General features: G+C 40.4%; 1 protein-coding gene across 2 annotated transcripts in view; it reads right to left on the bottom strand.

The window, feature by feature from the left end:
* The window catches only part of SMOC2 (SPARC related modular calcium binding 2), a 201631-nt gene that overhangs the window by 35362 nt on the left and 149259 nt on the right, over nucleotides 1–17010 (bottom strand). For both annotated transcript variants that reach the window (XM_084828048.1, XM_084828049.1), the window contains exon 9: nucleotides 12107–12189. In XM_084828048.1, coding sequence (XP_084684174.1) covers nucleotides 12107–12189 — 83 coding nt within the window. The remainder of the gene's footprint in view (nucleotides 1–12106; nucleotides 12190–17010) is intronic.

Raw genomic sequence — 17010 nt, 5'->3', positions numbered from 1 at the left:
AGCAGCTGAGGAATTCTACAAAACAAGGTTTTCACTGTGGAGAAAGTGGCAAGTTTTTAATCTCCCAGCACACTCGTTCTTCCCAAATGACCTTGGTTTCATCAATCTACCTGTCTGTCTCTGAGAAATTAATGACCTTCGAAAGTAAACATGACTTTAGACCAAGAGCAAGTTTGGTTTTTATAAACACTAGAAATGCTAGCTCCACAATGGGGCATTTTTTCCAGGGACACTCTGGCTAAAAAATGCAGCTTCTGGACCTTACAAGGCCTGCTTTTGTGAGGCATGGTAACCTTTGAATCAATCCAGCAAATCAAGCCATGCACCTGCTAAATAGAGTCGGTAAATCAGTTTGAATGCTACAGAGATGAGAGCACGGTCAAAGTTGGATCGAGAGTTATGCTTTACTACTACACCCAGAAAGGAGTGTTAAATATGGGGCTCATTGACAGCTATGCCCATGCAACCTCACAACAGGTTATTTACTTGGCATATGAATAAACAAAAAGCCAAATGGAAAAGAAGAATGATGGGAGCTACATAGAAGCAGGAATGGGAATAACTCACCTACATGTCACCCGAAATGCATTTTGGCCACCATCGAGTCATCTTTGGCTGCTGACATGATATGTGTGGTAGTAGCCAGTTATAAATGGGTTGTTATATAAACTCATCTCCATGGTAAAACATACTGATTTTAGTAAACATCTCAACATGAACATTTATTTTTGTACTGAAATATTGAGTATACATTGGCCTTCACTGTGAATAACTAGACACCGTTTATTTCTAAGGAAGCCATTTATTTCTAGCCCTTTGTTTTTACATCAATTTGGCAGATGAAATGAAATGGAAAATTTCACCAAAGCTGCCTGATCACCCCTGCAAATTAAATGTTTTGTAGCAAGTCAACTGCAGTCATGGTCCATACAGAGGCCAATGAGAGGGCCATACCCTTACTTTCAACATACAAAGCTATCTTATACCAGGGTCTGACTGGCAGTGTCTCTCCAACGTATCAGATGAAAACTTTTCCTTGAGATTCCTTTAGCTGCAGATGTCAGCAACTGAACCTGAGGGCTTCTTCTTGCAAGGTATATGGTCTACCACCATATGGTCTATGAGCCATATATCTGTCTGTCTGTCTATATCTAAAGTCACCAGTAGAATATTATAGGAGACAATCTTTTTGCTGGGAGAAACTCTGCAGACATTTTCCTCTACCCCCTGAAGAAGGCCTCAAAATAAGGGACAGGCTGAAACATATTGGGCTTTTTGTTAATAAACTATTTTGGATCCTGAGAACCTGTTTTTCTTCTTTGTGACCATAGCTATATATCACCACATAGGGAGGGCCTGGTTTACATGGTTCAGGCACTATGATGCTGTGTTTGTGCACAGATCTGTCACAGGCCAATGATATCACCTGCTTAGTGTCCCATACAGGTTACCACACCACCAGCTGGTCATAAAGCCAATGTTAAGCAGCTGCCTTTTGGGTTTTACTATCATCTGGATTTTGTTAAGCAGAGTTAAAGGAAATCAGTTTTGCAAAAATACATCTTGACAAGCCTAGAAAACCAGTTTAGCTCTTTTGTAAAAACTGGGCAGTCAGACCAACTATTACTGTCTATCTGGAGATGTTTCTGTAATGGTTATTACACCAGATCCTGATAAAGAAATGAAAAAGCATGTAGTAAAAGAGCTTATGTGGCAGACTGAATTTGGTCCAATAAAACAAAGCAATACCCACTCTTTATTGGCTTGATTCAATCTGTGGTTTTTCAAACTATGTATGTATAGGATCCGAAAGATCTTCCCAAGTTTGGGTGAACTGTGAAATGCAACAAGCTGTGTATGGGTTAGATCCATGATCTGCCTTCCATGTGAAGAAGGGCTCTGCTCATGGAAGGCCCCTCTACTCCATTTTGTGAGATCCCCCATCTCCCCCCCCCACATGCACACACTACAGCTCACCCTATTCAGCAGTATCTTCTGACTCTCTGTGTAGTATTTTCAGGTGACTAGAGCAGCTGCTATAGAAAGGAGGGAAGGGGAATAGGGATGTGTGAACCCACCCCTGTCCTGGTCCTCCAGATGCCTGGCCAGCCCCTGCCCCTGGTCCCTGGACCGTGCTCGAGCTGCACCCGCGCTCGGTGAGCAGCCTGCACTCACCCCGGTGGCCTTGTCAAGCTCCATGGTCACCGTTTTTGAAAAATAAAATGGCGATCACACAAATGCGCATATTTGCATTTTTGAGCAGGGGCAGGGGCTCAGCAAGTGGGGCTTGGGGGTGCAGGCAGGGCGGTTCCATTGGATTCCTGAATGGAATCAGGTGCTCGTGCCATCCCTAGTGGAGAAGGCTACTTCCACCAGCACAATTGATCCAGCGTAAATCTGGATCCAACCCTATATAACTGAACAGAATAATGCTTAATGGTATGGTGATGTGAGCCAGCATTGTGTAAGCACCTCTGCATGAATTAGAATGGCCTCAATTCAAAGTGGGCACAGCTCCTCTAAAGCAGGCCCTTTGAATTGGGGCACGGGTTGCAGGGAATGGGCAGGGCAGCAAAAACTAGAATTTTTTGGACTGCAGATACATCTTTTGGTATTGCCCTTTGAGGCTTTTTGGGTGATCAATGTGCCATTTTCCCCACAAGGTGATTGCAGAGTTTGAGCAACATCCCTATATATAGAGCTTCTCCACCTGAGGTTAAAATCCCACACCCTTACTGGGGCTTCTGCATCTGGATTCCTTGTGGGATTAAGATTGCCTCCTTTACATGTGGTTGTTTCCGGTAGTTTTCTTTCTGGGCAAGTTCTATATGTTTCATAATACAGCCACTAGATGGCACTGCAATAAAGTGGGATTCTGGAAATTCACCAGAAATTTACCACGCTTCAAAGTGTGATAAAATCTCTTATCGCGTTATCCCCATTGAGAATTATGCCACTATAATGGCAAGAAAGGATGGGAGGAACCCTGGAGGTTGATGACATTATATAAAAGACCCATAAAAAACTATGACTGATCAATCACAAGCACACAATAAAAGTCTTGTGTAGAAATGCCCATAATCTCAGAAATGAGAAATGGCCATGTATTCATAGAACTATGAACTATAATAAGTGAACTTTCCTGAAGTGAAAGTTCCTTCAAGTGAACTATGAACTTTCCCCCAAAAGTGTTTGTTTCTTGCAAATATCTGTACAATGTGCTTGCAAAGAAAGGCAGGAATTTACAAGAATACCTGGCTGTAAACTCTCTGCCTCTCCAAACTTATCTGGTCAGCTTTAAATGGAAGGATTTCAACTATGTGCAGAACTGATTTTTTTTTTTTTAATTATAAATGCAACAGTTCTTGCCAAAGTACAGAGAAACACTGCTGAACTTTTCTGATGTTCTCAAATCTTCCTCCTCTTCCCTCAGGGCTCTCTATTGTAGAGTTCTCACAGAATATTTTGATTAAGTGAGATTAAAAAAAAAAAAATGAACCAGAGGACCAACCATGGAGAGGGGGAGTTTGTGAGACTCCTGATTATGGTGTCACCAGCTCAGAAACCATGATGCTCTCCAGCCCAGCACCACCTCACTAAACCCAAGCATGCAAAAATAAACTGCTTGCTTTGAAAAGGCTTGGAGGGATATGACTTAAAGCCAGCTGGCCTGAGTTTTAGCTATGATAAAACAGAGGTGACACTTACTGGCAAAAAAGAGGATTTTAAAGAACTTGCAGAAACTCTCACTGCAAATGTAAGCAAAGTCTTCTATATACTTACTGCGGATTTCTCCTAACACTGACTCCTGCTAACTTTGGGACATGGCAAGTTGTATAGCTGTTCAGTAGACATAATAAAAGTACTTTATGTTGGCATTTTAAAAGGACCACAAGGTGTTTGTGAGAGGTGTGGTGGAGCGGCGTCAAAAGCAGCTTGAAACATTTATCTTTTTGCATTTGCCGCTTATCTATCTTTGTAGCATCAGAAATTGTTTCATTTTTTCCTTCTTGTGCAACATTTCCTTAAGCTTATTAATTTTGGGAAGAGAGTGTCAGGGCGTCAACAGTTCATTCAGTATGTTGAACTATGTTAATCTTCTTTTTAATCCCTGTGTGATCACAGGTTCATTCTGATGGCACTTGGATTTCAGTTCCGGTGAAAGAACAATAGAAAGAGATTTGTACTGAGAAAAAGTTTCCAATGTATTTTATCTCCTGCATCCTTTTTGGTGGGGAGGGAGAAGCCAACTTGATTTTTGCTGTCTCAGGTATCATATGCATAGCCATTTTCTAGCAGGAGTTCTAACACTTGTGGAATACGCTTTATAGAACATATTACATTGGTCTTATGTCAATTGCACTGTCTTTTAGTTTGTTTCTGGGCCCAGTTCAAGGTGCTGGTTCTTACCTATAAAACCCCAAACAGTTTTGGGCTATGATATCTGAAAGACCACCTTGTCCCATATGAATGTGTCCAAAGTTTATGATATTGATTAGGGGCACTATTTTACATCCCACTACCAAGAGAAGTTAAGCTGGTGGGAATGTGGGACAGGGCCTGCTCTTTGACAGCACCCTGATTACGGAATTCCCTCCCTAGGGAAGATAGGTAGGTTTCATATTTGCTCAGTTTTAGGCAGGTGGTGAAAATGTTTTTGTTTCATATGGCTTTTAATAGTTTTTAATGTAAGGGTTCTCTCACTCTCCAAGATGTTTTACAGATAGCTCTGTGCTTAATTCTAATTTGTTATTATAAATGTGTTTTAATGTGTTGTTATGTACACTGCCTTGGAGGCCTCATCTAGGGCAGATTGGCAGTTTATAAATATTTGAATAAATAAAAATAAATACCCACCACTTTCACAAACATACACACATACACCGGTGTCCTCTTTTTAAAGCTTCCACAGACACTTTTAGATTTCTCTATAGAATTTTTTTAAAAAATTGATGCCCATTATTTTATGCAATGATGAACAAATACAGTGCTGATGAAAAATGTAAGTGCATTGCACTGAATTTCTAAACTCTTCCCATTAAGAACCACCAATGAAAGGAAAATATAACAGGCTTTCAGGAAACTGAGTACTGACAACCAAGGATCTTCTGCAGTCTTTGCTAATTCTTCATGAACTGAGACACAGCATTGCTCACTGGTAGACTGTGCCAAGGGGTTGCATGTAGAATGGGTGAATGAAATCCAAAGCCTCATTATATTAAATGGTACTCTTGGGCCATTACTCATCATTTCCTCTCCTATCCCTAATGTGGAAAAAATGCCCTTTTAAAGATTTACAGGTATACTATTATATTTCAGATAGACATCATTATAGTTTCCTTTGGGTTATGGGATTCATAAGCCACTAAAAGCACTCAATTACACAGCTCCATTAAGTATATAACCCTGCATGCAAGTTAGGTTCTTCTGGGTCTTACTCATTATAAAGTCAGTAAGAAAGACCTGAGAAGAACAGTTCTTCTCAGCTCATGGAACTTTTCCTGGGGAAAATAAAAACTACACAGATGACAAATTGCTGGCATAGCACTGTTGAAAAGCAGGGATGAATGTTGAAACCCTCGTCAACCCAAAATCTATGACTGAGCACTTGACATACCTAGACCCTATCGCTGATGTGGTATATATGGCCTGTCTCTTTAAGAGACATGTGATTCCTGGGAGCTATTCCCCTCCCTGGGTGGCTGGAGTAGGTCAGTTTTTTGTTGCTTCTAGATGGTGAACAGCGTGTTGCTTTTCCGCTGCTGTAGTTTAATAAAGTTTCCTGTTGCACTCCAGGGTCCTGTTGCTTTCTGGTCTTAGGGCAGCCAATACTGAAGGTCTTCTCACAAAATGTGTATCGTTATCCATAACCCACAGCAAAGAGGGAAACCTCACAACTGAGGAGGTGCTAGCATGTGCTGGATTTGTTTCTTCCTCTACTCGTTGTGTGAGTGCCCACAATCATGTATTTTTTGGTGTCCCAGTTCAGAGCCATGTTAGTTCATGACTGTTATTAAAGGAGAGAACTGGAACCAAAGAAATATGTGTGGAAAGGAATCATCTGCAAGCAATATTCCACAAATGCTTGCAGAACAGCCAAGGCCAGACTTCACACAGTGCTGAAATAAGTAGGTTCTCTAGAGGTTCTCATGTTTTCACTTGTGCGGTGCAAGCAGAAGAACATTGTTAGATTTAATTTCACTTTACTCACTCAACACCAGAGTGTGAAATATAAAAACAGCTCTTCTGTGAGTACAAGATGCCATCCACATGCAGAAGGCCACCTTTCAATCCAGCTCTTGGTCTTGTAGCATCCTAAAAACTAATGCATTTTATGTTAAGTGCATGAAATTTCATAGACTACTGTCCACTTTCTCCAATGCTGGAAAAGATGAAGCAGCAAGCAATAAGGGCAGTAATTTGAATTTTAAAGGGAAATTCCAAGGGTCATGAGAAAACGCATGGTCCTGAGATAAAACAGATTGGTCTTTAAGATGCTACAAAGTATCCTCAAATGTAAGACAGGCAAATGGGTTTTGGTTTGCGATCTTCTCTCTTCTTCTCAGTTTCAGGGCATGAAGATCAGAAGATAAGGGAATAAAGTATACTGTGGGTTGTAGGATGCCAAGGCCAAAACTGCCACAAAAATAGATGGTTGCTCCATTGAGCTCATCTGTGATGATAAATACAAGCTTTGGTGTTCTAATGTCTGGCCCAGTAAAGATACTTTTCTGGAAGAGATCAGGAAAAAGACCAGGCTTCTCCTAGCAATTGCTTGTATTGCTATAGGAAAGCTATATCTACCCACTTTTTTCTGGCAGTGCTTCTGTGCATTACACAATCAACTGACTGCAAGAATCTAGATTGCCTTTTTCACAAACTAATCTTGCTGTGATTACTATCTTTGCATAGCATTCAGACAATCATATATCAGCTTAATAAGCTTAGACGAGAACAAGCCTTTTGCCTGCTCATACAGCCCCCTTTGTCAACCTTTCATGATGTGAGCAATCAAATTAGGAAGCCTCTAATTAACCACTGTTTCCCATTTCATCTAAATTGGGAAACTATGACTAAGAGCTGTTAGTCATAGCCAGGATATTAAACTACAGTTTGAAGTTGGTTCAGTATCCTGGCTTGCTCTGAAACTGGTAACCATGGTTTCCCAGTTTGGACAAAGTGGGAAACGATGGTTAATAAGATGCTTCATGGTTTAATTGCAGCTCGCATTAAGAAAGGGGTGGAGACGCTGCATGCATGGGAAAAGCCTTGTTCATGTCTTGGTTTATTAAGTCAATATATGATCATCTGAGTATACATTTCTCCAGTGCTGAAAGATCTGCACTGGTTTCCAGTCTGTTTCTAGTTGCAATTTAAACTGCTTTTTGTTTGAAAATATGAAGGGTAACACCTAAAACTCAGTAAGATAAAAAAGATTTTAAACATGTGATTCATTCACTGATCGTAACTAATTGATTACATCATAAAATATGTAATCCCCTTACTTTCACACATCTTAGCAGAGAGAGAAAATTGCAATGCGACAATGAAGTAGTCACTCTGATGTTCAAAGGCTCAAGGGAATAAACTGATTTGCTCAAAGACAGTCACATAATTAATGGCCTTAAAGTAAGTGAAATATTAATATAGACTCTTGTGGATTTTAAGTTTGGCTCCCACTCAGGCATTCATCCCCGTTATACAAACAATACTAGCAGTCCATTTGTAGCAGGATGAGAATTGTACATACATCTAAGCTGTAATGTAATTATCACTGTCTGTATTTCTTGCATTTCATTCTACTCAGACTTCACTGCTCACATTCTCCCTACACCTGTGTGTGTGTGTGTGTCTGTGTACACACACACACAGGATCACATTCCATGTATCTAATCAAATGGGCTCTGGGAGCTTGTGCCATAATAAATTTATTACTATGAACATTAATTATTAGTCTGTATATGGGGTTAGAGCCAATATCCTGCTAGCAGAGGTCCACTGGTGCGATGGAACTTTCCCCCTCTCTCCTCACCCTTGCAGCCCTGTGTTTCACCCAAAAATCAGCCTTGGAGAGTTTCCCAGCCCTCTGGAGCCGATTTTGAGGGTGCAAGAGTGAGCTGTGGGGAGGGGAATCACATACCCCTCCCAGTTCCACTGACAGAACTGTTTCCATCAGTAGAATTGCAGCACTAGATGCAACCCATGGTGTCAAGTTGTTGCTTTTAAGAACAAGGGCTCAATAGGACTATGGATGAGGCAGACATAAATATATTAGATCAAATGTTTGTGCATGTGCACATGTGTATTACATCCAATATGTCTTTAATTTTTTTCAAAGCTACCCTGGTGCTTTAAATGACTTTATGAAACATGTTCATATCATCTTGTATCATTTATGAATCACATACTCGAATATTCAGTCAGCTGCGCATGCCTACACATGTGCAATATCACATCCCTCAATATCTGAACGTTATCATTATGTATTGTTTACATACTGTATGTTGAAAATTGGTGCTTTTATTAAAATGTGCATGCTCACAATGTGTAATAGCATGCCCAACTGGCTGTGCATGAACACACATGTGCGATATCACATGCTCCAACATCTGAAAATGATCACTGTGTATTAGTCCACAGAAGGTATAGATTTGGTGATTTAGAAAGAATGCATGGCTGTTATATGAACTGCTGTGTGTAATACCATGCTCAGTTGGCTGTGCATGTGCACACATGTGTGATATCACATGTCCCAACATCTGAAAATGATCACTATCTATTAGTCTGGAAATTTTGTAAATCTGTTGCTTTCAAGAAAAAGTACATGATTGACTAGCTATGCTATGCATGCACTGATGTGTTTTGCTTGTTTCATCATTACAAAGTTCTGTTATTCTCTAATACTGTTTGAGCAATAAATATATTTTTGTGCTACCACTTTGCATTGTTTGGCCTGAGAGGTGTTTCAGAGACCACAACCCATATAAATTAATTCTTGAAACCCAGAACACTCAGCTGGGATTCATACATCTGTTGCTGAGTGGGGTCTTTCCATATAGCTGCTGTTTTCTCTCTTGGTCAGGTGAGTTGCAGACACACTTGTTCAAAGAAGAGAAATGAGCCAGTCAGATGGAGTGGGAATGGGTCTCCCATCTCAGCAGGACAAATTTCAGAAGTAAGCAGGACTGAATTACTCAGCAGCTTCTTCCCCAGGCTCCACTCCCACCCCCCAGCAGGGAAAAGCTCTTATACCTTACTAGCATCTAATCAGCACAGAAAAAGGGCTCCCTTCGTCAGTACTCAGCGGAGAAAAGTGCTTATCTCTGACCAGCTGCTGATCAGGCAAGAACTTTTTCCTGCCTGGAAGAAGCCAAACAGGGGATCCCTGCAGGCTGTATCCCAGGCCGGAGGTTCTCCATGCCTGCTGTAGAGACTACATAGATGAAATGTTGATACTGCCCAGAGAGAAGGACTTGGGGTTTGCATGTTTTTAATTCTGCAGAGAGAATTTCACTATATCTTAGCACTGGACAATGAAGGACAGGGAGAAGATGAGAGAAGGATTTTTTTCTCTTTCCAAAATCAATTTTCAGAACTTCATGCCAATGCATCTGCAACTGACTTAACCAAGCTTTACACTGGTGGAACAGTGAGGTTAGAAACCTTTGGCTTCAGTCAAAAGCCATTTAATCTAAAGTGGCCTCTTTGATGCAACTTAGTCTGGAACAAATGATTTCATGCTTGTGGCTTTTGTAGGTAGGCAAAAATAATGTTTTAAAAAACCTACTCGGGTGGGAGAATAATTAGGAACTTAGCACATCTTATAATTTCCTTAGGAAGGTTTCAAGGTGTGCCTAAAAGGGAAGATGTCAGTTTTACAGAGGGTGATATATACATAGAAAATAGTTACATACACATGTAACTAGTGGGCTCATTGCCCTACAATAACATCAAGAAAGAACAACTGACAAGCCAGAGGTTGCTAAGGGTAAGCAACATAAATGAAGGAGAACTCAGATTCATGTACCATTCACCACTTCATGGCAATTATGAGTTCAAATTGCGGCAGTGGTTAAGGCATGGGCTGATAATAATTGTAGTGCAAGCAAAGAAGGGTAGAATTTAAACAAGCATTGTCCTTCTAAAGTTTAGAATCTAAACCCCAAAGAAATTACCAGGCAGGAACAGAGAGCTTGGAAAACTTTTGTTAATCATGCCTCTGGCAAAGTATTTCTGAATGTGGTTACATCATTACTGCTGCTCTAATAGAGAAATGCCTAGGAAGAAGTATCAGGATGGGTGAGGAGAAGTGTGAAATTGGGCAGCTTCTTATGCCATCCTACAAAAGTTAGTATTAAGATGTTTCAGAAGGTTGGTTGGGTCTGTGGATGGTATTTATTACCATGAAGATGGTCACTCCAAGGTCTGTTCACCATTTATTTTACACTCAACTTATTCAAGGACTTCAGTGGATATAGGTTATGAACACAGCTGAATTAAACATTGTTCTAAGAACTCTATGGAGTAGGGCCCTTATTCCCACACAATTATTCAAGAGTTTTCTCAGGTGAAGTTTGCACTAGATTCATTCCCAATTAGGAGCTTCTTTAGAAGTGTCATGTCCAGTTCAGGAGAGGCTGATCAGATCTCTCCTGTCTCTGATGAGTCTTCTTCTCTGCCACAGAATGCTCCCCTTCCCATTTTCAAAGGTAAGTTTGTTGTAGTTGTTTGGAAAGGGAGGCGAGTGGGAGCATAATAAGTCATATGCTTAATTTTTTTAGCTTTCCTTCCGAAAGCTCAAAACCTCCCAAGGTAAACCAAAGGGAGTTCACTCACCACCAACAAGTATGAGCAAAGTTTTTCAGTTCATTTTGTCCAAAATTACCTAGTTTATACCTCCCAGAACCAAATACAGATATGAACTTATCACAAGCTCATTTCTGAGCTTGTAATGCGATTCATGGAATGGCAACAAAAAGTGTTTGAAATATGCATACGTTTGGAAAATGTGCATGAAAAAGGCGTACTTTTGAAAAATGCACATAAGCATGCTTTACTCAAAGGTAGAAATATGTGTACATTCCAGAAATACACACAATTCCTGAAAACAGAAGTTTTCATTAAAAAAGAAAAAGGAAAGCTCACAATTGGATACGGACATCAGCAGGAACAAGCATCATAAAAGAATTCAGAGAACCTCAATGAGCTCAAGTTTTGCTGATTTGCCCATCCCTACCAACAAGTAATGAATTGAAATTTAAAAAAACTAAGCGTGTAATCCAGAGGGCACTTCGTTAAAAAAAATTTCATGGAAGATGTGTATTAAAATACTTGAAGACTGGTCCTGTATTTGCTTTCTTTGTAAAAAATAAAGATTTTCTCTATTGCCTTTGAGTGCAAACCAATTTTCTTTGGCATTGTAAGCCCTGGGTCCTTGTTCATCTGGGACCCCTGTTTCTGCTGGTGAATGTGGATGGAGGTAAGTGGATGGCATTTTCCCTTCGGTTTGAGGCATTACCAGCCAGCCCAGGGGGCTTCATGGCCACACAGCAGGCTGGAACACCCAGAGACAGTGCTGGTGGGTTGCTGGGGGTGGACCTGAGAGGGGGAGTCCCCTCTCTGGTCTGCTCCTGGACACAAATTAAGGACGTCACATTGTCTTGGCTTTGTTACTCATTAGAATGGTGGTATAAATAATTTCCTATGCTTGAAAAGAGCAGAAGACATAAATTCTTCTACAAAAAACTCATCTTTGTATATGTACAGCATCCAAGCATATTGTTCGCATTCATCATTCCATTTTGGGAATCACTGCTCTAGACTTTACATTACAGACATTCAGTAAAATTCTGATTATCCTCCATTGCTATTGATAACAAATTTCAATTTGATTTCCATGACAGTAGAGTCAGGATCCAGCACAGCAAATGTCAGTACAATTTCTCTTACGTTCACCTCAGTTATGATACAGCTCCAGTGGTGTTCGAAGTGAATATCAACATAACAATATTCCAAAAATTTTTGCTTTTTCTAGATAATGAAGTCTCTCCCCAAGTTAATCCAGTGAATAAACACCCTAGCTAAACACCATTTATTACACACTGACCTTGAAGCTGGCGCCCTTTGAACAAATCTTTTGTTTTGCTTGGATGAGCTCTGGCACTGTTATCACACTTGGGCTGTTCATATCTGAAGGGAGAACAGGAAGAAGAAAAGACAACAAGGTAAAGTCAATTTAATTTGTAAAATCTATCATTTCAAATGCTATGTGGTTATACTGAAGTTCAGCACAGGGTGTGCACACAGACTTTCTCTGAAGTCATAGCCACACATGCACACAAATGCCAAATAAAGCACATGCTAGAAATCCATTAATTATGATTCATACCATACTCTGAAATAAGAATTGCTGAGCCTTTTCAGAAAACATTTTTTTCAAAAATGGGTTCAAATTGTACTTGATTTGACAATAGTTTATAATAGTATTCTCGCAGTTAAGTAAATCTGTCATGCAACTCTTTTAGCTTGTGAGTCCATAGCAAACTCTTTCACATAATGTTTTATGGTACTAGCAAAGGACAGCTATGTATGCCCCTTAATTGTCATTTACTTAAGGCAAGTTCACATGCTCAGTTCCTTCATGTTTTTCAGCAAGTCACTTTCCAGATTCAAGGCTTGAATATCTGTTTGTCATTAAAGTAGGGATGTATGAGAATTTTGTTTTTGCTTGCAAAACATGCGAGCATGCCATGTTTAAGGCTGCGAATGCAAGCACATCTCCACCAAAAATGTTTGCAAATTGCCAGACATGTGCTAGTGTTCGATTTACACAACTATCCCAGTTTGATTTTGTGCAAATTTCCCAATTTCTGCAAATTTCCCTGTAGACTGAATCAGCCCCACTTTAGTCTATGGAAAAAAGTTGTGCAAATTAGGAAATATGTGCAAATTGGGAAATTTGTGCAAATTTCACATTTGAGCACTGCTTGATTTGTACAATTTTCCTGTTTGCACGGCACAAGCAGCAGTCGCAAATATGAACAGGAATCAGGCACAAAACGAGCAGCGAGACAATGTTTGGAGATCATTGTGATCTAGAACCTGCTTGTTCGCCCATCCCTACTTTAAAATGCCACACACTCTTTGCTGGCTACTGTTCTAGAATTTATTGTATTTTATCAGACTAGTTATCTACAGATCACAGGGATCATATTAACATGCAAGCCCTGTATCTTTAGAGGCATAAGTGACCATGCAAAGGAGATCCAAATGTCCAGAATCTGGAACTCTACCATTGCAGTTCATCATGAGAATGTATCTGTATTACTCACAGATAAAAGCTTAAACAAATTGCCCAAAGGATGGATTTAAAGATGCACAGCTTTCCATGGCTCTGTGTTATATGCATCTCTATCACTTGTAGAGCTCATGGAACTGTAAGAGACTCACAGGCAATAAAAGGAAATGAGACTTTAATCCTGTTACCAGGTGCAATTTGGGTATCAGTGTTATAGCTGATCCACTTGCAGTTGCTGTGAGATTTACTTTTCCTTTGCAAACCTCAGTGTAAGAAATAAGAATGACAGATGCGTTAACCATCAACTGATTACTAATTAATTCGGAATAATGATGCCAAGCAACTAAGAGCAACATAATCCCCTACAAGGAACAAGGCCACTACAAATGTTTTTAAAGAACAGCTTATCTCAAATACACAATGAGTGCAGAGAGGAAATACCTCAGCTCAGTATGATGGCATAGAGCCTGCCATTAAACTAACACCAACTACATGGTGATGCAACAGTTTGATAACACATTATAAACTGCAACAGTTTGATGACTTACATTAGCTAAACCAGGGCTAGGTGATTTTGGGGGCCTGGGGAAAGATTTGGCAAGTTAAGAAACTAGGCACCACCACAAAATGGCTGATATGGGAGGCACAGCAAAGGACAAGTAACCTGCCTCAAAGACTGAATACGAGGTGGGATTTGAGCCCAACACACTAAACAACTTCATTGAATCCAGTTTTCAGCACTAACAAAACCTGCCAGTAAGAAAATGTGTGTGTGTGTGTGGTTGTGTGTGTGTGTTTAATTTGAAGTGGGAGGGGTAAGCCACCTTGGTGGGTGCCACGGAAGGTGTCTGGGGGTGCATTGTTGCCCATAGGCACCATGTTGCCTACCCCTGAAGTACACTGATGTCAGAATTAACGTCACAGATGCCACAGTAACTAGAAAAACACCCCAAACCAATAGCTTGATTGTACTTCATTGCTCTTCATATTTATCTGCAACACACCTTCCTGGCAGATTCCTTCCAGTTTTCAAGTGCAGTACAACTGAGTGGATGGATGGAAAGTAGGCGGGGAATGCACTATGGATTTAGACAAGCACATCTTCCTATCACATAGTGACTCTTGAATTCACAAGCTGAAATCTAGCAATGCTTGAGGAATCGACCGTTGTGACTTTTGATGTGAAATGCCCTGATCCTCACCTTCCAGATTAATGTGCAGGCCACAGTGTAATTGTCCTTCATATTTTACACTTCTCTGAATTTTGTGATGCAGTTCTTAGCTCAAAAAATGTACCCAAATGCATTTTAAACTGTGTTGTTTAGGATGAAATACATTTATCAATGAGTATTTTGTGAGAAAATATGTGTACAAATATGCATTTAAATATGTACTTCTATTGGAATGTAGGTTTTTAAAAACTGCACATTAATGCAGAAATGGGATGGAAGGGACTTATGAAGGGGCATGTGCAAAATTAACACAGACTGGCAATAGTCTGATCCATCCATCCCTTATGGAACCCAGATGGAGCGGTCCTTTCTAAAGGGTCCCATTGTGTGATGGACTTCTCCCGAGCAAGGTGTGATGAGAGTGACAATATATAAATTCCAGCTTTGCAGCTTGATGTGACAATATCAAAAATCAGTGTGGGTGTGCATGTGTTCCTGCCTGGCTTGATGACATTTTAAGTAGTACTGGACTCAATAATGTAAAGAACCTAGTCCTTCAACATGATGAATATGGTTTCTCCAGCATTTGATTGAGTATTACCCAGGCAATTCCATTTTCTATCTGGTCACTTGGTGGATAGTGTAGTTATCTGCTACACATGAATGATTCTGTTGAATAGCTAAGCTTGGTGTTCCATCCACTAACACCATATTACCTGCTCTTTATCCCAATTGTTTTTTTTCTCCCCCACCCTACTTTTTGTCCTGTTTGCTCTATATATGTCTGTTGTTAAATGTGGGTATGGATATACATGTTGGGATGAGAGATTATATAATACATAAACATACTGTATTGATTGATTGATTATATTTTTATACCTTCCTTCACCTAACAACACCAGGGCAATATATAAAATGTATTTTAAAAAAATCCAATATAATATACAGTTAAAAATATACAATATAAAATATACAACCTACAGTATAAATGCGCATGGTGGTGGTGGGAATGGTTAAACAGTTGTGTTTTTCTTTATGTTACAATTTGAAGAAGTAATTCAAACAGTAATAAAAGGCTCTTTTCAAAGCCATGATAACAAATCATAGTGTGTTTTGATGCTATGCTAGCCATGAGAATACTGAATGGCTGAAATGAAATAAATTGTCCCTGCCTCCATTGTTTAATCTATCTTCTCATCTGAGGGAAACTAACATTTCTGGAACTGGCCAATAGCCCATCAGATACAGGTTGTTCCATGAAGGTGCGATGCAATTTCATGCTCAGGTGAGTATGTGTCCTATGGGTGAAACAGACACCTTTGGAGTAAGAAGAACAGAAGCTGTTTTGATGGCAAGCTCTGGATGAAGTGGATAGTGATTGCTGATACATGACCTCTTTTAACCAGCCAAGTCAAGAACGAAAGAGAAATCTTTGAACTTTCTGCACTAATGTAGCATCTGGCAAACAGCCTGATCTCAGATTAATCTGATACCCCACTCTGCATTCTTCCCCGCACCCTCTCACTTTGCCTCCAGTTTCTCCACTGCAACCACTACCCCATGCTCATACTTTCTGATCTTTTTACCAAGTCCAGAGTTATTAGGGTACATAGTCTACATTCTACACAGAGATGGGTAAGAAATTTGTTTCAGTTTGTTTTTTACCACAATTTATTCAATTCATACTTCCTGGAACTGAATGCCATCTATGGTCTGACATCTGTACAATTTTGACCTTGTGATGCACAACAAAAAATGCATGCATACATTTGAAAAATGTGCATGAAAAAATGGGTATGCACACAAACTCTGTAATCAATGGAAGAAAAATCCTTACATTTCAAAAATGTGCATAATTGATGTGTATATTCAGAAATGTGCATGGAAATATGCACACATTTTCATGTGAAAACTGCCCAAAGCTTGCAACCTGATTAGGGATGGATAGGCTAACCCACACCTGGCTTCCTCAGGTACTCACCAAGCTTCTGCCCCTCTTTGTGCTCTCCCGGATGCTCTCGACGAGGCTCTGCACTTACTGGGATCTGCTTGCTGAGCAGCCCAGTACCCGACCAGCGGTTCTGTACCGCTCTTGAGAGCTGTCAAAAAACTGACAGCTCTCAAAAGCAAGGGAGAGAAAGGGATCCTTACATGGAGCTTGGGAAGTGCCCCATTTCTTCTGAGGAAGTGAGGGTGCCAGGCATGGGGAGGGGTGCTCCTCCCCCCTCCCCCTGCCTGGCACCCTCACTTCCTCAGACGAAATGGGGTGCAGCAATGTTTTAATGTCTTTGTTCCATTCTTGCACAAGAACAGAACAAAGACATTAAAAAATATGAAAAGCAGGGGGTTGAGTGGGCTTGGGAGACACCCATAGGAGTCTCTACCACTGCGGCATCCTCTGTCGCCTCACCACACACTGCCTTCTTCCCCCAAAAGGCATTTTCCCCCAGCTGGGTGAAGGATCCTTCTAGCCTCTTGCCTTTTAAACGGCAGGCATCAAGAGGGATCTTTCAGCTGGGCAGGGGGAAAATGCCTTTTGGG

This window comes from Heloderma suspectum, chromosome 1 (genome assembly GCF_057233095.1).
Source record: "Heloderma suspectum isolate Gila_16-S chromosome 1, 16-S_ref, whole genome shotgun sequence".
NCBI lineage: Eukaryota > Metazoa > Chordata > Lepidosauria > Squamata > Helodermatidae > Heloderma > Heloderma suspectum.
This window is presented reverse-complemented; position numbering and strand designations above follow the sequence as displayed.